The sequence below is a fragment of the Barbus barbus genome (genome assembly GCF_936440315.1).
Source record: "Barbus barbus genome assembly, chromosome: 47".
NCBI classification, from domain to species: domain Eukaryota; kingdom Metazoa; phylum Chordata; class Actinopteri; order Cypriniformes; family Cyprinidae; genus Barbus; species Barbus barbus.
The window spans coordinates 18,226,511-18,251,288 of record NC_136725.1 but is presented as its reverse complement, the minus strand read 5'-3'; the positions used below and the strand labels follow the sequence as shown (position 1 = coordinate 18,251,288).

The 24,778-nt window shown below is 37.5% G+C and overlaps 1 protein-coding gene across 1 annotated transcript in view; it reads right to left on the bottom strand.

The window, feature by feature from the left end:
• Nucleotides 1–24,778, bottom strand: part of clmpa (CXADR like membrane protein a) — a 57,850-nt gene that overhangs the window by 4,588 nt on the left and 28,484 nt on the right. The window contains exons 2-6 of the mRNA XM_079410430.1: nucleotides 11,624–11,781; nucleotides 9,739–9,937; nucleotides 6,166–6,333; nucleotides 5,113–5,235; nucleotides 141–282 (exon numbers count right to left, since the gene is read on the bottom strand). Coding sequence (XP_079266556.1) covers nucleotides 141–282; nucleotides 5,113–5,235; nucleotides 6,166–6,333; nucleotides 9,739–9,937; nucleotides 11,624–11,781 — 790 coding nt within the window. The remainder of the gene's footprint in view (nucleotides 1–140; nucleotides 283–5,112; nucleotides 5,236–6,165; nucleotides 6,334–9,738; nucleotides 9,938–11,623; nucleotides 11,782–24,778) is intronic.

The following is a 24,778-nucleotide window of genomic DNA, read 5'->3' as shown; positions in this document are numbered from 1 at the left end:
TTAGCCTAGACATGAATGCAAGTCAACAAAGAGAAATAGAGCTGCTGCTTTAACAAGCATTATAAATGGTCTCAAGCTGTAATTTGCATGTACGTTCTATACGCTATTTTAAAAAAAAATTATTATAATTTTTTCTTTACCTTATTTCATTGGGTGCTTCCTCCTCCTCATATTTCTTCTTCTCTTTCTTGCGGAAAACAAGCCAGACGATGAGGATGATGAGAAGAACGCCGAAGGACACGCCCACCACAGCGCCAGCCACCACACCCATCCCTCGGACATCTACAAAAGAGCCGAAACATCACAACTCTTCCTGTTTTATAAGATGTTATGGTGTTTGCTAAGGTAAACGTCACTATTATTACTGTCAAGTCAAATCACATTTATATATATAGAGCTTCATACAACACAGATTGTTTTAAAGTAGCTTCACAGTAATAAACAAGAAAATAACAGTATTAATGTTAACAAGAAAATAACTGTATTGACATTGCAAAAGTCTTAATTTATAAAACAATTAAATTAGTGCTGTCAAACGATTAATCGTGATTAATCGCATCCAAAATAAAAGTTTTTGTTGACATAATATATGTGTGTACTGTGTATATTTATTATGTATATAAATACACACACATGCATGTATACATTTAAGAAAAATGTTACGTTTATATATTACATTTATTTATATATATATCTATATGAATATAAATATATGTAAATATTTTCAAAATATATGCTGTATGTGTGAGTCGTTATATATGCATAATAAATATACACAATACACACACGTTATGTAAACAAAAACTTCAGCTGTACAAAAGAGTGTCATTATTCAACTCAATTTAGTTAAATGTTGATTCAATTTAGTTCAATAACAGCGTGAATGTTGCAAATTTCATTAGTTATTAAGTGAACTGCAGAATCTCTGTTGTTTTTGTTGTTTTTATCTCTATAGAAGATAATAGTGTCATTATTCAGCTCAAGTTAGTTCAGTGTTGATTCAGTTTAGTACTGTCTTACATATCAAATATGAAATAAAAATCGATTTAGCTATAAAAGAGTTATATAGAAGACAATGTTCATACATTGACTTAAGGGTTTAAAAACATTAAGAATTAAACATCGGTGTATAACTTGGTCCGAAATTGATAAATCACAAGACGATATAAATGGAACGATCCAAGCAATTCTAGGGAACACAATTCTACAGAAACTTAAGAGGGAACTCTTTTAACTTATGCCAGTAAGCAACTACTCATAACCACTCAAATTTTCTTCAGGAAATGTATACATTCTATTCTATTCTATTCTATTCTATTCTATTCTATTCTATTCTATTCACAAATCACACACACACACACACACACACAGAAGTGTGTAAAACTGTTTTAAAACTAACACACTCAGTATCCACTAGCGATGTGGCCAAAGCCGAATACCTTATTCGGAAAGGCACGGATAATGGCTTCAAAACAAATAACGTTTTATAACGAATAACAGAAAAAATATTCGGCAGGCACAATCACATGTTTTCTGGAACAGCACTACATTAGTGAGGTCTGAGGTTGTTATGATTTTCCCAATAATAATGGCTAGTACTGCTTTGATAGCGTTTGACACAGTTTCGTACAGATAATAGTATGCTGGTGATCATTGCGTTTGCCTAACGAATGTGGGCTCCTCAGCAATAAACTATACGCGCGCTCCTTTTTTGATTGCTGCCTGTCAGTGCCGGCGAAGCAGTGTGCACCAAAAATGCACCAAAATAAGTTTAAACGCTGTTACATTAAGTATTAAAACAAGTCCAGCGACGCTTAAAATAAGTGGATTTGGCAACATGGTGGAGCGGAGTGGAGGCTGCACTTCGCCAAGCTCCTTGCATTTCGCAGCTGCTACGAGTCAGCCACATGAATTTATTCAGCAACATGATTTTAAATAATTTTTTATATGCTTTCTAATTTTATTTTTGAACATGAAACATTTACGGAGGTCTGGACCTCATAGCTGGCTATGGGCCTGGATGTGTAAAGTGAATGAGTGTAAACTACAGGGTGGGCCATTTATATGGATACACCGTAATAACATGGGAATGGTTGGTGATATTAAAGTCCTGTTTGTGGCACATTAGTATATGTGAGGGGGCAAACTCCTCAAGCTGGGTGGTGACCATGGTGGCCATTTAGAAGTCGGCCATCTTGGATACAACTTTTGTTTTTTCAATAGGAAGAGGGCCATGTGACACATCAAACTTATTGGTAATGTCACAAGAAAAACAATGGTTTCAATTGGTTTCAAACAATTGAAAACAATTGGTTTCAACGTAACTTTATTAGTTCATGAGTTATTTACAAGTTTCTGACCACTTATAAAATGTGTTCAATGTGCTGCCCATTGTGTTGGATTGTCAATGCAACCCTCTTCTCCCACTATTCACACACTGATAGCAACACCGCAGGAGAAATGCCAGCACAGGCATCCAGTATCCGTAGTTTCAGGTGCTGCACATCTCGTATCTTCACACCATAGACAATTGCCATCAGATGACCCCAAAGATAAAAGTCTAAGGGGGTCAGATCGGGAGACCTTGGGGGCCATTCGACTGGCCCACGACGACCAATCCACTTTCCAGGAAACTGTTCATCTAGGAATGCTCGGACCTGGCACCCATAATGTGGTGGTGCACCATCTTGCTGGAAAAACTCAGGGAACGTGCCAGCTTCAGTGCATAAAGAGGGAAACACATCATCATGTAGCAATTTCAAATATCCAGTGGCCTTGAGGTTTCCATTGATGGTGCACCACCACATTATGGGTGCCAGGTCCGAGCATTCCTAGATGAACAGTTTCCTGGAAAGTGGATTGGTCGTCGTGGGCCAGTTGAATGGCCCCCAAGGTCTCCCGATCTGACCCCCTTAGAAGAGTGGGAGAAGAGGGTTGCATTGACAATCCAACACAATGGGCAGCACATTGAACACATTTTATAAGTGGTCAGAAACTTGTAAATAACTCATGAACTAATAAAGTTACGTTGAAACCAAGCACACCATTGTTTTTCTCGTGACATTACCAATAAGTTTGATGTGTCACATGGCCCTCTTCCTATTGAAAAAACAAAAGTTGTATCCAAGATGGCCGACTTCTAAATGGCCACCATGGTCACCACCCATCTTGAGGAGTTTGCCCCCTCACATATACTAATGTGCCACAAACAGGACTTTAATATCACCAACCATTCCCATGTTATTACGGTATATCCATATAAATGGCCCACCCTGTATAGCCTATATGAATGAAATGAGCGCAAATCAATAGCCGCGTTGCACGTCTCTCAGAAATCAGAGCTTTGTCTGGAGTTATATCAACTCGACAAAAATAAAAAAAAAACGCATTAGCGTACATCAGCCCTTTTCATGAATGGCATTACATTTAATTATACAAGACGAAGAAAAGCGATGTTTGATCAAGGCTTTTGGAGGGTCCAAATAATTTGTTGATAAAACAAATCATTTTGTTTATCTCTGTTGATAAAAAACTCGTAAATGATCACATCCTCCCGCAACACATGATATAAGTTACTTAAAGTTCAAGCAAGCTTTATTGTCATTCTGCTATGAGTAGGCTACTGAACACTTTCTTTCCATTTCTATTTTTTTCTACTAGTGGTCTTATTTAAGGTGCTTGTCTCTTGTCAAATTTGTACTGAAAGTTTTACTGGAAAATAAGAAGAATAAAGTTATTTTTCTTTTTTGATAAAATTTTAAATAGAAGATATTTACAAAGTTATAATTTTAATTAAAAAAATTTTTTTTTTTAGTTATACAAGGCATATTTGTTCAATTAAAACTACGAATCCAACAGATTTGCATTTAAAATGGTATTTTCATGTAATTTGACCAACTTCCCATTGAAGCCACGCCCACTTCCGGATCTATCCGAATACAGAAACGGATACAAATAATTTTGAGATTGTCACAGATACAGATACAGATACAAATAATGGCTCCACTGCACACCCCTAGTATCCACTACCGTATTTATGGAAAACACTCTCTATTCTTTGAAAAGACACATAAAACAAAGTTTCTATGCTCAGAATAGCCTAACAAACAGCCCGTAACAAGCAAGCAGCCCCCTCTGCATTGCAGATACTTGAAGGAGTGTATCTCACCATGAGAATACTCCAGCAAAGAGCACAGCATTAATCAACCTACCGCACTCACTAAATTCCTTCCTTTAATAACATGCCATTTTTTGCATGAATAAATTTCTCTTTCCGCCACATAATTAATTATTTCTTCTAATTCCATCATCTGATATTTAATAATGCAGCAGAGCTGTTTGAGAAAGGTTTGGAGGAGGGAATTAAATCAACGAACACTGTGATAAAGAAAAGGATGATTTCGTTATTTGGATGTTAAATAGTACTGAAAGATCGCACTGCATAGCAGAACGGGTCAGGATCTCACTGCCATCTTCACAAAATATGCAGTGGGTTGGGAATGTACTTGTGTTGACGCTAATTCAATGAAGTGTCAGAAGCAAGAAGAAAACAAAAACTAGGAGTAAGAAATTATGATTTGCATAAAGCTTTTCATCCGAGCCTGTATCAAAGTGCTCAAACATACAGAAAAGCACAATAGCTAAGTTCAAATTGAATACAAAATACTATTCATATTATATTGTGTTATGCAGCATTCCATGTATGCACATTTTCTGTATGCATGGGATACTCAGATGACCTAATGTCTCCCACAATGCAAAGCAATGCACTCTATTTGACCTACCATTCAAAGCTTGAAAAATAAAGCAGGAGAAAATGTGTTGCATCTCCTTCTTGACTATTTTTTAATCAGACTGCAAAAAGTTAACATTTTTTGACAAATTAGCAATAAAAAATTCAATTTGCATATTTATTTCTGAGGTAATGGAAAACTGGATGACACAAGCTAAATTAAAAATGCAGCGCAATGAGGTAATGTGTCAACAATGTAGCATACTACGGTTTGAAGCATTTATCACTTCAAACTGTGCACTATTTTTAGAGAACAGCAGGTTTTCACAGTATGCTATGCTAGTATGCAATTCTGAATGCATCCATTCACACGTACTTACAGTGAACTTTGACCTCTAAAGTGCAGTTCTCTTCTCCGACATCATTGCTGGCAGTGCATTTATAAACACCCGCACTTTCCCTCGTCAGATTTTTCAGTGTCACAATCTCAGGGTTCTTTAGATCTTTAGATAAAAAACACAAAGTTACTTGTCATTTGATATGCTAACAGTTTCTTCTAAAGTGCCTTTACTGACATGTTTGGTCAACTTAATTCAAATCAATTTAATGAATATTTACTGAAGTATTTCTTTCAAATAAAAACTTATTTCAAACTATTAAGTATCAAATACGCTCTTGTTGTCTGTGATTGTGTCATGTCAAGCGACTTTATCAAAGTGTAAGTTACATGATAGATAAAAACCAAACATTCAACAAAATGTTTCTTTTTATGGCTGGTTAGGACATGGACAAGATTTATTGCTTGTCAGTTCATCACAACGGGCCTGATTAGGACACGTTTTCACGCTTCAAGCTTCAAGTATTGAACCTACAACCGTTTGGTTAGTGTTGATTTCATCGAAACCTCATTTCTGACGTGAAACAACTACTGAAAGTGTGCAGTTGAATGAACAGAGCATGTTCTGCAATATTCTTCATAAAGCCTGATGAAGGGTAGAGAGCACGTTACATTACACATATGTCACATCTCCAAGCCGATCTCATAAGAGGGGCTAATTGAGGAGGTAGTGAAGCATGTGGGGTAAGAAGTGCTGATGGAATTGATGTAAATTTAATTTGAGAATGCTTGCGGTGTTAAATTGGCCCTGTAGTGTCTTCATCTATTTTCTGCTCCTCCAGAGAGGAGATGTCCACATGATTTACTCCCCACGCTTGGAAGATAAACTTAATGCTGCATTTTTATTCTTCATGCAAAGCAGTATTAAAGTGATTGGAGCAGAGCGAGTCAGTTTAACGTTTAAAAACATGGGCAACAGGTTACAGTCAAAAGATCATCTTCACCTACATCACATTATCTAATATGGCACAGACTGTAAAAATTGTCATTATTAAAATGTCCACATGCTTACAGACATAAATGATAAAATCCTCACCTATGAGGGCCAGGGGTGGCAGCTTGCCAGCATATTTTCCTTTGTCTAAGACTCTTTCCCATTTGTAGCTGATTGGATCAGAACCATCTGTAGACTTGCAGCTCAGTCTGACATCACTTCCTTCCAGCAGACGACCCTCCATCCAACAGCGTGGTTTGGACGGCTTTACTACATTGCAAAACAGAAAACACACAATGGTAAGGTAAACACTACATGATGGTATGAGTTATTTTGTATCAGTGTACAGTTTAACTGGAAATTCAATAACTGAATTTGCTTATAAATTAAATAACCACATAGTAATGCATATATTTGGATAATCCTGTGAATTGTAAATCACAATATAGGTATGGTAGCTGGAAATTCAACAAATAATTGGCTTAAATACGACCCCGAATTCCGGAAATGTTGGGACGGTTTTTAAAATAATTTGAATAAAATGAAAACAAAAAAACCCCCACTTTTCTAGGTCATTTCCAAACTTTTGGAGGGCAGTGTAGATAACATAACAAATGTTTAAACTGAAATGTTTTAAAATTGTATGCAGAAAATGAGCTCATTTCAAATTTGATGCCTCCTACAGGTCTCAAAATATTTGGGACGGGGGCATGTTTACCATGGTGTAGCATCTCCTCTTCTTAAGACGTCTGGGCATTGAGGTTATGAGTTTCTGGAGTATTGGTGTTGGAATTTGGTCCCATTCTTGCCTGATATTGGTTTCCAGCAGCTGAGGACTTTGTGGTCGTCTTTGATGTATTTTTAGTTTAATGATACGCTAAATGTTCTCTATAGGTGAAAGATCTGGACTGCAGGCAGGCCAATTCAGCACCCGGACTCTTCTACTACGAAGCCATGCTGTTGTAATAGCTGCAGTATGTGGTTTTTCATCGTCCTGCTGAAAAACACAAGGCCTTACCTGAAATAGATGTCATCTGGAGGGGAGCACATGTTGCTCTAAAACCTTTATATACCTTTCAGCATTCATAGTGCCTTCCAAAACATGCAAGCTGCCCATACCGTATGCATTTATGCACCCCCATACCATCAGAGATGCTGGCTTTTGAACTGAACGCTGATAACACTCTGGAAGGTCTCCCTCCTCTTTAGCCCGGAGGACATGGCATTCATGATTTCCAACAAGAATGTCAAATTTGAACTCATCTGACCATAGAACACTTTTCCACTTTGAAACAGTCCATTTTAAATGAGCCTTGGCCCACAGGACACGACGGCGCTTCTGAACCATGTTCACATGTGGCTTCCTTTTTGCATGATAGAGGTTTAGTTGGCATTTGCAGATGGCATGGCGGATTGTGTTTACTGACAGTGGTTTCTGGAAGTATTCTTGGGCCCATTTAGTAATGTTAATGACAGAATCATGCCGATGAGTTATGCAGTGTCGTCTGAGGGCCTGAAGACCATGTGCATTCAACAAAGGTCTTCAGCCTTGTCCCTTACGCAGAGATTTCTCCAGTTTCTCTGAATCTTTTGATGATTTTATGCACTGAAGATGATGAGATTTACAAAGCCTTTGCAATTTGACATTGAGGAACGTTGATTTTAAAGTATTGCACAATCTTTTTATGCACTTTTTCACAGATTGGAGAGCCTCTGTCCATCTTTACTTCTGAGAGACTCTGCCTCTCTAACACATCCCTTTTATAGCTAATCATGTTACAGACCTGATGTCAGTTAACTTAATTAGTTGCTAGATGTTCTCCCAGCTGAATCTTTTCAAAATGTCTTGCTTTTTCAGCCCTTTGTTGCCCCGTGTCAACTTTTTTGAGACCTGTAGCAGGCATCAAATTTGAAATGAGCTCATTTAGTGGATAAAAGTGTAAAATTTCTGTTTAAACATTTGTTAAGTTCTATTGTGAATAATATTGGCTCATGTGATTTGAAAGTCTTTTAGTTTTCATTTTATTCAAATTTAAAAAACGTCCAAACATTTCCGGAATTCGGGTTGTATTAAACAGCCATGTAGGAATGCATATTTTTAGGCAAGGCAAGGCAAGTTTATTTATATAGCACATTTCATACACAATGGTAATTCAAAGTGCTTTACATAAAAGGAAGTAAAATAATCATAAAAAAATAATAATCAAAACAATGAAACCAGAAATTTAAAAATGTTTAAAATGATTTAAAAATGTATTTAAAATTAATTTAGAACAGTTAGAAATAAAAATGATTATACATAAAATACAGTGCAGTCAGTTAGAGTCATAGACAGTTTTTAGATAATTCTGTGAATTTTATATCACAATGTAGTAATTTTAGCTGGAAATTCAACAAAGAATTGTCTTAAATATTAAGCATCCACATGGTAATGCATATTTTTGGATAATCCTGTGAATTTTATATCACAATATAGGCATTTTAGCTGGAAATTCAACAAAGAATTGTCTTAAATATTAAATATCCTCATAGTAATGCATATTTTTGGATAATCCTGTGAATTTTACATCATAATACAGATATTATTTATGTATTAAATAACCAGGTAGTAATGTATGTCTTGTTAACAAATCTTGCATAAGTGCAAAAAATCATATTGTGAAACACTTGAGTTAAAAGACTAAAAACACTGAGACAAATATTACAAAATGTATAGTTTAAATTAATACTATAATGGCATTCAGAATATGTAAAAACAGGTCTGTACACTCACACATGGACTTTTACCCTTTTTGCATCGTTCCCCATTTAGATCTATTTTTCCTCCCATCATGAACCTCTTAAAAAGCAGTGTGATGCTAGCGAGCTCTATAACATGAATCTGTAAAACAACCCATTCACCATTCGGTCCTCGACCCCCCCGCTCCTGCCCACCCCGGCAATCAACATCTGCTCCTGCCGCCTCTATCTGCTGAGCCAGGACAATTTTGCCCCAGCACTCGCAGGGGGGGATGCAATTACAGCCGCTGAGTGGGATGCAGGTCCCCTCCATCTCCCAACTCTGTCAGGATCACTTACGACGCACAGAGGAAGCTGCAGTTGCGTTCTCTGCCAAGCCATTATCCTTGTGTTGAACAAGACAAATGCTAATGTTTGCCCCTCGGAATCGAACGTGTCGTTTGAAAGCCACGGACCATTTATACAAATGCATGTGTAAATTTGTGGTGCTCTTAAATGTCTTTATGCAGCTGGCGAAGCAGTTAAGATGGAATGAGGGAATATAGAAAGAAACAATGGGGTGAAAACAGACGTATAATGTTTCTTTGCCTGACACATACTCACAATAATACATGTTGAATGAGTAACTAAGACTGATTTATGTGTTTTAGAAGTTCGACTATAGTGTGTCTTGTAAATTATGTACATTTCTACATGTGATGACTGTTTTTTCCCATGCTATTATGTGTAATGTTTCATTCTTATTGTTACACAATTTCTGAATGTCATTTCACGCCAAGATCAGGGGGCAAAACTGGCACACTACACCCAGGGACAACATCCTGGTGCTATTTTTGGACCCCTTACTCTGTGACATAAGCATCTGTCAAGTCTTTATCGTTCCCTAGGCCTACAAGAGGAGTTAATTAAAGCCAAGCTGCGGGGCCAAAGACTCACGGAGTACGATGAGTTTGACTGTGTTCCAGTAGTACTTCCCGCCGTTCTTGACCTTGCAGATGTATTCTCCGGAGTCGGTGAGCGAGAGGTCGCTGATCAAAAGCGAAGCATCGCCTTTTATATAGTCTCCCGCCAGGGACAGCCGCCCAGATTCACTCTCATTGGGGTTGTAGATCCGACCGGCAAAGTATGTGATCACCTGGTGAAAGAGGTTAATAAATACTGCTTTGATTAGGCTTGTGGAACTCTTTGCACTTAGGGGCGCAGTCCAGTGAGGGTTGAGTCACAGCCTGCGGTAGGAGTCTGCTAAACTCCGATGTCACTGTGAATCAGGCCCATCTTCACTTGGTTATATTTGTCTTTCGGTGTCCCTGATACTCAACTTCCTTCTGTAAAGCAATGCTAAAGCTATTTTCCTAACAAGAAACTACCCTTTTCACTGACAAAAGTTATTTCTTTCCCCATTATCTAAAAAAACCCCCCACCATTATCTATTAAAAAAACACTAATAATTAAGCAACTTTTAAAAAGTATTTTATTTTTGTATTATTATTTCAGAATTTTAACTTCTCAATCTTAAAATGAATATCTATTTTTTTCTTACTACACATAAGAATTTCTAAATTAAAAAAATATTGTATATGATTTTAATATCACCATAACATGAAGATAATTATTAAATATAATTAATATTGAATATGAATATAATTAATTACTGTATCAAAAAGGTTTGGAATAATTTTGACTGGCATGATAACATAAACAATAAAATAAATAAATAAATAAAAATGATTTAGTTTTTTCAACAAAATTAAAAATGACAGAAATGGTTCAATTAATAAAACATAAAAAAATATTTTGATTCTAGATCATTCAATTATAAAGTTACTACTAAACAAAAGTTTCAGGTAAAAAAAATTGAAATAGAAAAATACTTTCAAGCAAGGATGCATTATACTGATCAAAAGTGACAGTAAAGACATTTATAATGATACAAAAAAGTATCTTTCAGTTCATCAAAGAATACTGAAAAACAAAATGTATCATGGTTTAAAAATATTACGCAGGACAACCGTTTTCAGCATTAATAATAAGAAGAGTTCATATTAGAAAAATCAGCATATTAGAATGATTTATGAAGGATCATGTGAAACTAAAGACTGGAGTAGTGCTGCTGAAAATTCCACATTGCATCGCAAGATTAAAATACATTTGAAAATATATTTAAAAAAGCAAAGTTATTTTTAATTATAATAATATTTCACAATATTACTGTTTTTGATCAAGTAAATGTAGACTTAGTATAAGAAGCTTCTTTCAAAAACATAATTTTGAATTGTTGTGCATAAATAAACTAAAACCACGCACCTTAAAGTCTGAACTGTTGGTGGTGCTAAAGGGTTTGAGAGAAAGACCCCAAAATTATCATCTAAGCACATCAAAAACTAAAAACTAACTCTCTCTCTTATTAAAAAGCAACATGCCATTTAGAAAAATAGCTCTGAAATGATTCATAACTGGCAGGAAGTTCAATCGGCAAAAGGTTTGACCCCTTCTTGTTGGATATATTGTGTCAGGAAGGACCTCAGGGAACAGCTTGAGCCGTGGCCAGATTAAAATGTAAAACTTGTCCTCGGGCCAATTCCACATCATTAGGTCATAAAAGTAATTGTTAGGGGTGATACGAGGCAAAGCAGTGACATATTAAAAGCGAGCAGTTTTTACAGTGCTGATTGCAGCACCAGTTGATGGTGCGGTTTACAGAAAGACAAGCAAAAAAGCACTGCACTGCAGATCAGGGACTGTGGCGAACAGCGAAGGCCAGCATCAGAAGCACAATGTCGCAGTGGCGGGAGATCAGACGCACACGTGCGCTCATGCTCACCACTTTCTGCCGTGAGCTGGATTTATGCAGCATCCATTCGATGTCCAGCAGGGAGATGTCGGCTTGCCACAGCTGATGGTGGCACGGCAGCGTGGCGTTGTCTCCGACCACCCTCTTCATCTCCGTCTGGCCATTTGCCTGAAGCACACTCAGCAATACTGTGGAGAGAGAGACAAAGAGAGAGGAGGAAGCGTTAAGGCCCGATGCCAGGGAGTAGTTAGGACTGAAGGGCTTTAGTTGGCTTTGCTGCAGGTTGCAGGGGTAGATTGGGGGTTTTAGAGAGGGGCGTCGGGGATTTCATGCCACTGATCCACTGCGCTCTCATCCAGAGCACAGAGGAGATGATTCAGAGGCCACAGGCTCCATCAAGACAATCATTGTTATATTCTCAGATAAATTCCTGGAATCGGGCAACGGTTTAACAGCTAAGCGGCCACTTGGAAATCAGCTCGGTAACACAAGGGAGGGAATGGACTATTAGCAATTGCTGGAGACGAAGAAGGCCGTGCTTCTGAATTTATTGAGGTTGAAGCTGAAGCTGTGGGTGTACGGAATCTGTGCTAATCTGTGTTACAACCCCAATTTCCCTCTATTCTGAACCATCACAGCCTCCCAGCGTTTCCCATCATGACACATTTTCCACTCATCAAGTGATAAAACGCGGAGAGTGGACGTCCCGCCGCGCCGCTACTGTACATTAACACCCTTTGCGTTTGAACTTCTCTACATTAACACAGGGAGGCATCTAAATGAAGGCCGAGCTAATTAATTCACAGCATGCATTCTGATTGCAGAAATAATGCCCACACAGGCAGATGACAAGTAGACAACTCTACACCTCAGTCATATGCAACAGCCTTCTGCTTGAATAATCCTGATAATGTGAGGAAAATGATCAAATATCTTTGCATTGGGCAACGATCAGAAGCGCACTGCATGATGTTATACAAAAATAGTATACTGCAGAGTGTGAATGTTTCAAATACAATTATTTCACATTAATTCAGTTTGGGGTAAATGTCTTCACTTTTGGCAGTCTAAACAAATAATAGTCAAGGAGATGGTTCGTATCGCTTCTGGTTTATTTGTCACACTAGAAATAGAAGGCTAAACACTGCAGTGCATTCTTATTGTACACTGAACATTTTTTGCAAATCAAGAAATCTACTGTAGTCAACTGTGTATTTGCATACATACATACATATCTGCATACTGCATACTACTTTCTTTAAAAAAAAAGATTATAGTATAACATTTCATAAATATTTAATGTACTAAATCTTTAGAAAATCATACTCATGGACACTGGGCTGGAAAAAGAAAAAAAAATGACAGTAACACCTTTGGTTACCATTCTTTAAATCTTCATAAAAACCACAAATTACTACTCTGACAGTCTGTACTCAACAGTGTGGATTAAGCTAAATGATATCTTTTCTATCTAATTTATTATCACTATAATTTTAAGAAAAGATGGAAATCTAAAAATATAGAGCCTGGTCTCATTTGAACACACACTCATCACCTTAATTAAAATCACAATCCCGTTAATTATCAGAATGGTGCCTGTTGAACATTTCCTTTTCTCCTCTTAATGCAAGATGATGTCATACCATGTGATATTTTAAAAACATCAAAGAGACTTTTCTGGCTGTTTATTGAGCTGTTTATTAAAATGGGTTCTGATGGAAGCAGGTGAATTCTGCAGGCCACAGATTTAATGTGGGACGCATTACGATGATCAGGTTATTCTTCAAAGGAAATGATCAAATCAGATAAATCCTCATCTGCATGGCCGCGGGGTGTCGTGGAAATCCATCTTTGATGTGCGGTGAAATCATAGAGATCTGGCATTCACTGCCTCGAAGTTAAGATTAAGAGAATGATGTGTGATTTACAGAGGTTTTAAAATACAGTGTAATAAAATGAAAAGCTAGCTCTCAGAACAAAGTGTGCCTATGACCAGGCATATGCAGTGTGACAAGTGAACCAGAAGTAATCTGCCACAATTCTTAAGATTTTTTCTTGACGATTCAATTGATTGGACTGCCGAGTTGGTTTTACTCCGGATTAAAAATGCTAAATATCTATTTTTATTATTAATTGTTATCTAGGATTTTATTAAAATAAATAAACAAATAAAGGAAAGAAATATTTACTAGTGCTGTCAAAGGATTAATCGCATCCAAAATAAGTTTTTGTTTACAGAATATATGTGTGTGTACTGTGGATATTTATTATGTATATATAAATACACACACATGCATGTATATATTTAAGAAAAATATGTTATGTTTATATATCAAATATATTTATATATAATATAAATTATATGAATATAAATATATACATGTAGATATACAAGGACACATTACAATTGATCAGATTAATACAACACAACAAAAAATTGCCTAATACTGTTTAAAATCTTAGTCGTTGCATAATGCACAATTTCACATCGTATTTAAAAGTGCTGTCAAGTAAACGGTAAATGCAGTAAACGGTATGCGGTCTGATCACTGATTGCTTAAAGATATTCATGTCAACCAATCATGAGTCACTGTGTGTTAATTGGTGTACCAAACATATTTGGGAAAAGCACATAAAGAGTTTTTATCAGGGAGCTACTGCAGGTTGAAGTCTTTGAAGCACACAGAGGTATCCATGTGTCTATTTTTAGTGTAAGGAAGGTGCCTGTGGACCGGGTCATGTTAAATTCGAAGCTGGAAAAGGTTTGGATGAAATGGCCATGTTAGTGTTCATCTGTCATATTCTGCCTCTCCTGGACTGCCATCAGCTGCAGTTTGAGATTTTCTAGCCCCCTTTGGCGCATTGTGGTTCAGGCTGGGGGGAAGGAGAGTGAAAGAGCGGCTCATTAACAATAGGAACCAAGCAGCTTGGCTGAGATGCTCCAAAAGCTGGTGGAAAAGCAGATTTCTATGAAGATGCCCTAGGGGGAGTTGTGCTCCAGTAAATTCTCCTCCCCACAGATCTCAGCAATCTTATTATAGAGCAGCCAATAGCACATATCAAATCCATACCCTTCAAACTGTCCAAAGTCATGGTACATAGCCTTCCCTGTCTTTACACTGGCACTCGGGCTTTGCCACGGGCGAGTGCTGTGATCTCACACCCAACAGCAACCTCCACATTCACAGCGAGAAGAGGAAAACAGAGGATAGATCTTGCAGCTGAGATCTAATTAATGGTTCTTGCATCACTAAAACTATCACTCATACTGAGGGTTGGGGTTCAAAATATCGGTGAGTAACTTTTTCCACACCATTTGTGCCACAGCTATTATTTCCCAACAAGTTGCTCAATACAACCCGGGAAGAAACTAGCGACGAAGCATTTTGTTATGCTACATTACTAATTCATTTCCACAGCTCAACAGTTGAGCAAGACCAAACCTCAATATCCCTCCTCCCTCATATGCGGCTGAGAAGTCTGATTCATTTTAGTGAGTCAGTTCATTCAGATGGTTTAAAAAATTGATTCATTGATTTGTTTCACTTCATTGATTCAAGCTTCGGTTATATAAACTAGATTTCAAGAATTTAGTGCAATGCAGTGTTGTTAGTTGTATACTAAATAAGATATTGTGCTTTAAAGGGATAGTTCACCGATAAGCAAAACAATAACTTATTTTAGCAAATGTGCAAATGTCTAAAGATTCTTAAGATAAATTTACTTGACATGAGATAAGAATGAAGTACCCTTTTTTCCCTGTTGACAGGTATTTGTTTTAAACTCATTTAATTGTGTTCAAGGCTTCATTTGCATGTCAAGTAAATGTATCTTGATTTAAGGATTTGTAGATATTTATACTGGAAGAAAAAAAAAACAGAGGAAGATATTTTTTGCAATGCATGCAACATATAATGCAATGAGTTTAAGGCTTTCTTTAAACCTGCAGAAACCCTGTCGATCCAAAAACGTACGACTATCATTTTTCTAAGTCGTAAAAGACAACGTTTTTTTGAGTATGTTTTACAAGACAAATACTATTTCAGTGTTCAGCTACAACCTTTTAAGTTTAATTCAATGTGTTTCTTGCTGTTTCTTTGTACTTATTTGAGAAACTCAAGCAATTTCTGAAAATTGTCAAATTGAAATCCAACAAATTGAAAAAGTAAATCATGCAGGTTTGGAACTACATGTCAATCACATCTTCTTCCCATCTAGTCATTCCTCCTTTTCTAGTTTTCAGAAAAACTTTACCGTAGACTCTGGAGTGATGAGGCAAGTCTATTGCCTTTTCGATTCAGCAAAGACAGAGGTGAAAACTGAGAATGAGAGAAGGCACTTTGCTTTCCCGTTGTTGTGCTCACTCAGCTTTGCTGGAAACTGTAAATGCACACAAATGGGAAGAGGGGGAGGTGGGTAGCTGATGATGGTATGCTTGAGTGTATTTGGGGGTTGAGAGAAAGGAGAAAGGCAAGAACATATACAGATAAATGTGCTTTACCGTGCAGCGCAGCACATGGTTCATCTTAAGCCGATTTACACTGTTTACACGATTTATCTGTCAAATCGGTTCGGACATCCTCTTGAAATATTACACTTTGTGCAGTTTAAAAGTTTAATATCACACATGAAAGTCTGGCGTCTCATGTGCACATCTTCCTAGAGTGAAACGCTCCACATTAAAGCTGTATTTTATGTCTCCGCTGCCCAGATGAGTCCATTGAGCTATAAAAAAGACAAAGAGCTGGTGCTGCATTACAGCAAGTGTCCAGAAACGCAGCAGTAAATACAAGCACTCTTTGGCCGCAGCGCTGACAGGTCAAGTGCAGGTTCATGGTTCTGCTCTCTCATTCTCACACAACACCAGATGAAATACAACCTCACAGCACATCTAATTTAGAGTTGTGTTGCTAGCTTAGACACAACTAGTGAACTGAAAATGGAGCAGTATTGGAAGGATGCCTTAGTTGTGTTTACAAACTAAATCAAGCGTTATCATACTTACAATTAGCGAACTATCAAATTAAACTGGGACAGTTCACCCCAAAGTTCTTATGTCCTTCCAATCCTATGTTTCTTCTTGCAAATATTTAAAAAATGCCAAAATATTACCAACCAACCAGAATCCCATAGCAATGTGCTAACAACTAGGGCTGCATGATTAATAAATAAATAAAACTGCAATAGGATTAATGTGTGTATCAAATTGCAACAGCTGTGATTTAATTACATATATTCATATGCGTTGCAATGTTCACAGTTAAGCATATCACTGCAAGCAGCTCATGATCCTGTGTTTTCATTGTCTTAAATGCATGGGCCAACCATATTCCCATGATTCAGTAGAGAAATGTTAAGTAACTTTAACTTTCAATAATGTTTCTTTGAAAAACGTAGGCCATACAAACAAGAATAGCAAACCTAGACTTTTGGGGGGGTTTTTTTGCAATCTAATCCTTGCATTTAGAATTTTCACCTAAAACACGCAGCCCACCTAACAACCATTTAGAACCCTTTAGCAAACATCAAGGCTTTTCTGGCTATCACCTTTTCAAAAAATTTAAATGTAAACTTTCACTACACTCACACACAGTATTAAATCTTAAACATATTCATCTGATATGATGTTCAGTGATCACCTCAGGGACATTCGGCTCAGGATAATGTCAGATCTAGAGAAAGGAATATCCTGCTTAAAGATCTGAGTTTATCTTCTTTGTTGAGCTCATCTACCTTATGAAATCAAATCACAACACCAATATTTCCCAATCAAACATTCTACATAAACACTACTCTGCCGGTGTGTGGTGAGGAATGTTTCCTTCCCATTAAATCCCAAGCCTTTCTTTCCAGTGACTGCAGGCGACACTTTGATGGCAGGAAGAATTCTCTAATCCCTTCCTGCTGCTGATGAGATTCCAGCTCGTGGCATCAACACCCGTGAACACTACCTGATGCCCTGGTCCCCGCTACGCTGCCATCCAAACCACAGGGTGCTTGGTATACGAAAAGAAAGAAGGCACAACAAAATACAAAATACTTCTTGAGGCAGGGATTGGACTCCTGTCTTCACTTTTTCTGGTTTTCAGCTGGGCCTCTAGAGGCTGATGAGCATCTCATTTGAATTGGAGGTGTTCAAGCAGGCGATGACACTCATGTGAAAAAGCTCATTATCTCCAGCTGAACACTGCATGTGTCAATCACTCTAGGAGACACGCAGAGAAAACAACACGATCATCTGCCTCACTGCTGGTACACACCGAACACAAGGAACATAAGGAACTGAGTGTTATAATCAAACTTTTGCCTTATGAACTACATTAGCTCCACAGGTTAGTTTATACTGTAAAAGCTTCACGTACTCGCGTTTAATCCAAACTAATGTGGCCATGCTTAATTCCTGGAGAATTCCTAGGAAACTAATATTCAGTACCAAGACTTTTAAATATCGGCATAAAATTTGGCTTAACTTACTCTGGTCTAGGGCACCTACTAGATGTAACGTGACTAGCCAGTGATATTTAGAGGTAGGTACATCTGAAATTTGTGGACTAGCTTGAAAATATCTAGTTTACTTGCCTCAAACCAAATCCATGAATAATGAAACAATTTATTTGCACACACGCTGCTGCGCTGCACCTGATTCACTAAATAAATTATGCAAATTATGCAAATTTTTGCAAATGCTCAAACTCTTGAGGCTGGTTGGGTTTTCTTTTTAATGTTTTTGAAAGAAGTCTCTTCTGCTCACCAAGGCTGTATTTACTTGATAAAAAAATACAGTACAAATAGCATAAGTGTGAAATAATATTACAATTTAAAATAACTGTTTTCTATTGTAATATAATTAAAAAAATAATTTATTCCTCTGATGCAAAGCTGAATTTTTTTTAGCATCATTACTCTAGTCTACATTGTCACATGATCCTTCAGAAATCATTCTAATATGCTGATTTGCTGTTCAAGAAATATTGCTTATTATTATTTGAAAACAGGTGCTTAACATTGATGTGGAATCATCTTTTTCAGCATTCTTTGATAAATGATATTAATATTAAAGGAAAGCATTTATTTTAACATTATTAATGTCTTTACTGTCCCCTTTGATCAATTTAATGCATCCTTGCTGAATAAAAGTATTAAAAAAATAAATAAAATAAAATAAACATTAATGAAAATGGCTGAAAGACTCACAAACCTACAATTATACATAATAACGTAAAGCATTCACACAGCAGGTGATCTGAAGTCCAACAGTCTTGAAGTTTATTTCCACATGTGCTTTTATGGCTGGAAAAGTATAAATTAAAAGATGTACAGCACACTAAAAATGCGCCAAAACCAGCACAAAAAAAAAATAAAAAAATCCAGTCAAACCTAATAAACTACTTGGTTGTCGTGAAACCATCCAGACCCATTCTTACCAGCTACAAGTTCTTCTTTAGGCACCAAGAAAAAGTCTAGGAAATAGAGTGAAACTGAGGTCAATGAGTGCTTGTCCATCAAAGAGATGCTCCCAATGCTGGTCATCCTGAAGGAAGCTGCCATGTCTCCTTATGGCTTACTGTTCAGAGTTCCTCCTTCAGTTGGAAACACACAGCTAACAGCAGATAAAGACACATGTAGACACACACACTACTGTATGTGCTGTCCTGCTCTTCTTTAATGAGGAGATGTTGTAGAAATCTGCAGCACTGCAGAGCAGATCCCTCTGGATCAAGCACAAAACCAGTGAGAAACGCTGCAATATTAACGCCACCATATGCAATATTTCACACATCTGGAGTAAAAAGAATTTGGGCATATAGAATCACCCCCTCAGCAGATTGAACAAACCCTTCAGGATTTCCAGTAGTACTGATGATGAAAGCAAAGGAATGAATGAAAAAGAAAGATTGATGACAAGAGAACTCTGATAGCTGGACTCAGCTGTCTCTTTCTCCACCTGGTCTGGATCAGCCACAGGATCAAAGCCCAGAGGGAAACCTGATTTCTGATGCGTCTGACAACATCAAGCCCACCTTGCAGTCTTTCACATTGCTGTGGAGGAATTTTGGCCTACTCGTTTTTGCAGAATTGTTTTAATTCATGAATGGACTCTTTAAGGTCATGCCACAGCATCTCAGTCGGAGTTAATTCTGGACTTTGATTTGGCCACTCCAAAACCTTAATTTTGTTTTTCTTGAGCCATTCAGAGGTGAATTTGCTGGTGTGTTTGGGAACATTGTCCTGCTTGCATAACCCAAGTGCGCTTGAGCTTGAGGTCACAAACCGATGGCTGGACATTCTCCTTCAGGATTTTCTGATAGAGTGCTGATAGAGAATTCACGGTTCCGTCAATTATGGCACGTCATCCAGGTCATGAAGCTGCAAAACAGCCCCAGACCATCACACTACCACTACCAGGTTTGACTGTTGGTATGATGTTCTTTTTATGAAATGCTGTGTTGGTTTTACACCAGATGTAATGGGACACACTCCCTCCAAAAAGTTTTTGTCCAAAATTCTTGGGGATAATCAAGATATTTTTTGGCAAATGTGAGACGAGCCTTTGTGTTCTTTTTGGCCAGCAGTGGCTTTTGCCTTGGAACTCTCCCATGGATGCCGTTTTTGCCCAGTCTTTTTCTTATTGTTGAATCATGAACACTGATCTTAACTGAGGCAAGTGAGGCCTGCAGTTCTTTAGATGTTATTCTGGGTTCTTTTTTGACCTCCTGGATTAGTCGTTATTGTGCTCTTGGAGTAATTTTGGTAGGCCGGCCACTTCTGGGAAGGTTCACCACTGTTCCAAGTTTTCTCCATTTGTGGATAATGGCTCTGACCGTGGTTCGCTGGAGTCCCAAAGCCTTAGAAATGGCTTTATAACCCTTTCCAGACTGACACATGTCAACTATTTTGTTTCTCATCTGTTCTTGAATTTCTTTAGATCGCAGCATGATGTGTTGCTCTTTATGCATGCTTCACTTTGTCAGACAGGTTCTATTTAATTCTTGATTCAACAGGTCTAGCAGTAATAAGGCTTGGGTTTGGCTAGTGAAATTTAACTCAGCTAAGTAAGGGATAATGCATGGCTAACTGTGCATTATCCCACTTATACCATGGTCATTTGCCAGCATTGACAATTTAAAGCTATAAATGATGTTTGCAGTGCAATATTTGAATGGAAGGGTAAAAATTATGGTTATTTTCGTCAGTTACGCCTCGTTAGCACTACCATTCTGTCTGATGAAATAGTGCACTAAGATCACATTTATTTGAATTAATTATAGCATTCATTTGAATTAACTATCGATCTCGAGAGAGAGAGAGAGAGAGAGAGAGAGAGAGAGAGAGAGATGACAGTTATGTGTGTTACCTGTGCACTGCCTCTGTGCATCTCTCCACAAACAATGAATTATTCAGAAACAGCAATTTTATCACCTCGTTGCTGAGGAATATAACATAGCGATCTAGTATCTAGGCTATTTTATCAATAAAAGTCACAGGGAAGCATTGACAACAAGTTAGCGTGTGTGCACAGCAGCTACTGTGGAACTACCTTTGCATTAAATAATTTTAACGCATACCTGTCAGCCAATCAGAATCCAGTATTCAGACAGACCATGAAATAAATACAATTATGTTCTTTTTTCCTTGTCAGTGTCAGCTAATCATTGGCTCATTGGTATTCTCTTCTAGAATTCTTGACAGCAGTAATTCATGTGATCAAATGAGGGAGAAAAGTATAGTAATAATTTACATATCAAGATGTGCGCTATAGTCAAGTGCATGTTCAGCATTTTAAAAAGCCGATTCAGGTATCTGGATCACAGTGGTGGAGCAATGTTGTATAGTACAGCATACAAAGTGTGCATTTTCACATAATTTCACATAATTTTAGTGAACACAGACAGCACTTGCACATAAACAGCACTATCAGAGACCACAGTTCATTCTTAGTGAATTTTCCCCTCAGTTTTGAAGCCATTTTATCTCCCATAAACATATTTTAGCCAACATCATAAATCCTTTTGACAGCTTTCTCTCTTTTGGGACATTTTCCTGTACTAGAGGAAACACAATCGCATCTTAATCAGTAACAATAGCGCATTTCCCACAGAAATCCTCAAATCAATAGCTAAACATATCTATCAATACCGGACACAAGCAGTCACACTGAATGAAAGTACAAACAAAAAAGCAGACAGACTCCCGCTCCCGTTCCACTGTCTGCTTGATGCAGGGATACATTTCACCATTGACCTGCTCCGATCGATACTTTAATACACTTTTTATCCTGCCACGTCCATTTTGCTGCAATTTGCAACTTTCATGCCCATTAGGTAGAAAATCTAGCTGACTGTGGGAGAGAGCGGAAGAGGGAAAATGCATCTTTGTCTTCCCGAATCCATTGCTGACTGCTCAACACAAACAGCTCGGCCCGTATCCCTCACGGTCACATTGAGTTTCCTTTTCATCTAATGCAATCTACTATGCTAGGAGTTAGACAACATGGCTGGGGTTGTTTCACCACATGTAGAGTGGTATAAAAATATGAATAAATAAATACCACGGACAATAGTGTGTAAAAGTTTACTAATTGGAATGTAAGCCCTGAAGTCTAAACAGTTTTGTTATAAATTTGCTGGCACACACCATAAAAAAAAACTGTGGTTTGGATAATCTGGTTGGACCGACAGATGCTCTTAAAATCGTGCGGTACGGGCAAACCACTTTAGTGACAAGAACAATTTGTCTGGTGCCTTTCACTAGCGTGGCAGCAAGGTTAGCCAAAGCATTCTGGGTTTTCACAAAGACCAATGTGGAAACAACTCAACTGCTGAACGTTTGACATTCCACGCTAATTAATAACAGACTTTTAGTGTTTTTATTTGTACACCGCAGCACTCAAAAGCAGCACTTGGATTAAAACCAGCTTTAAGGCAAACCATTAGTGATTATTCATTCAAAAGTGTTCCGTCATCTTTTTCTCGCCCTCATATGTGGGGAAAAAAGTAGATATTTAGCAGAATGTCTGCTTGTTCCTACATAAAGTCATACAGGTACAGAATGACATGAGGTTGATTTTTATTTATTTATGGGTGAATAATTTTTTTAAGATCATGATTCATCTGAATCCTGGTGATCTCAGGGTAATAAACTTACTCTAAAAATGAACACATCAGCGTAACTCAGTAAATATCCAGCATCTCTCAGTGTAATATAACATTCTTATCATCTGCATGTATTTATAGCATCTCACTTGTAGTGCTTGGCTCACACAGCTTTTAATTACAGCAAAAAATGCTTACTGTTGTAATAAAACTGTTAAAGTAAAGTAAAGGTAAGACCAGCTTTTTCTCTTAAGGTCATCTCTAGGTAATAATTAGTTCTGAATATAATTTTTCACAATGGCATCATTGGCCCATTGCCATGCACAGATATGCTGCTCAACTAGGGTCAATGTGGGGTCAATTTGCTTTCATAGATGTTTCGTAGCATTACTGTAGTAAGGTTTCTTGTAGCATTGCAACAAATACCATGGCAAAGATTTTGCCATTTAAGAATACTACAATAAAATGTTCTAACATCATTTTGCCTGATGTTCTCCTCCAAATAATGTGCAAGTTAAAAGATAAAATCTAATATATGTATATTAAAACACCTTATTTTGAACATAAGCATGAGCACTGCTATTTTTGTTCTGAATGTGCATGGCTTGCGGTGTCAGACGCTTGCAGTTATTTTGGCTGTACAAACACTGTCCATTATGATATTGCATACGGGTATTTATTTTTGTATTGTTTTTAATTCATTGTCGGACTCATAAACACACTGGTTTGCAGAACAAATAGTTTACTGTTTAATGCACTTAATTATTCTTCTAGTTATTTACCTATAGTATCTAGGGAATCAGAAGTTTTGCACATTTACAGAAAATAGAAAAAATGTAAATGTGGCTACATAAAGCTAACATTTTATGGCTTTGTTCCAAAACCTAATGAGCTACTTTGCTGTGTTGAGTAATCTACATAGGTAAAAACTCTTCACCTTATACAAAAAGTACAAACTGCATAGGATATCCAAGTCCTAGAAGTTTGGCTTTAGTAAAAATATTTCATTTTAACTTTTAACTTTTTGGTGCTGAATATAATATACTATAAGCACATTTATTTTTAAAAAAAAAAGTCTTGCAGCGTCTAATATATTGGATGGATTTTTTTCGACTGAGCTTGTTGCTATACATTCTGGAATTGCCATCTCCATGAAGGATACATGCTGGAATTTGGCAAGGCATCTTAAAAAACTGCATAATTATGCTGAATATCATTTGGAACAGCCTTTGCGTTGGGTGAGTGCCTATGATGCCCACTCGTTTTAGAGATTTGGAACACAGCCAATATGCAGCCTAAATGTTCTCTGTTATCATTGGCTAACATATGAAATGAGTGACAATATTGGAGTCTTGCATTCGAAAGAATGAGGAAATGCTTTTTGTCGTATGATGTCCTCTCTAAATAACAATAAAACAGCATTAGATTTGGACTCAGAGTTTAAAAATGGCTTGGTTTTGGGCTATCACCAGCGGGATCATGACCTCCTTTGTCCCTCAGGTAAGCAGCTCATGGCCATGATCTGCACCATTCTCCACATCCGAGGAGTCCAAAAGCACGCTTAGAGCTTGGAAGCAGATGAATGGAGCGCTCATGTTAAGCCCTCGCTGGGCTAGTGTTTCAGCCGCTGCAGCTAAATTAAAACAATGTGTGGGGAAAGTGGGCTAGAGCCTCTTGTTCCTGCAGGGCACTAGACAAAAAACCAACCTTTTACCTTCTTCACCCAGCAGTTATGATTGAGATGTGAAAGGCTTTGCCAATTTGTCCAATCTCTTTTCCAGTAAATGTGAGTTCCAGCAAACAGGGCACACATGAAAAGACTCTGTAATACAACACATTTAAGTAGTGCAGTATGTGCAGGGAATGAATCAGTCATGCCATTACAGCTGTGATTGTTATCCATTCATCTTCACCCTCACCATGATGAAAACAAACGCCTCCATCACGATTCATCTTCAAATCCACAGCCGCAAGACAACAGTTGAGTGCTCCAAACATCACGAGCCATCAAATGAAATCAGTCCGGAGCCTCTTTCCGCTCCGAGACGCTGCTCTCAAACATAACAGAAGATAAAGAATCATTTCAGCTTGG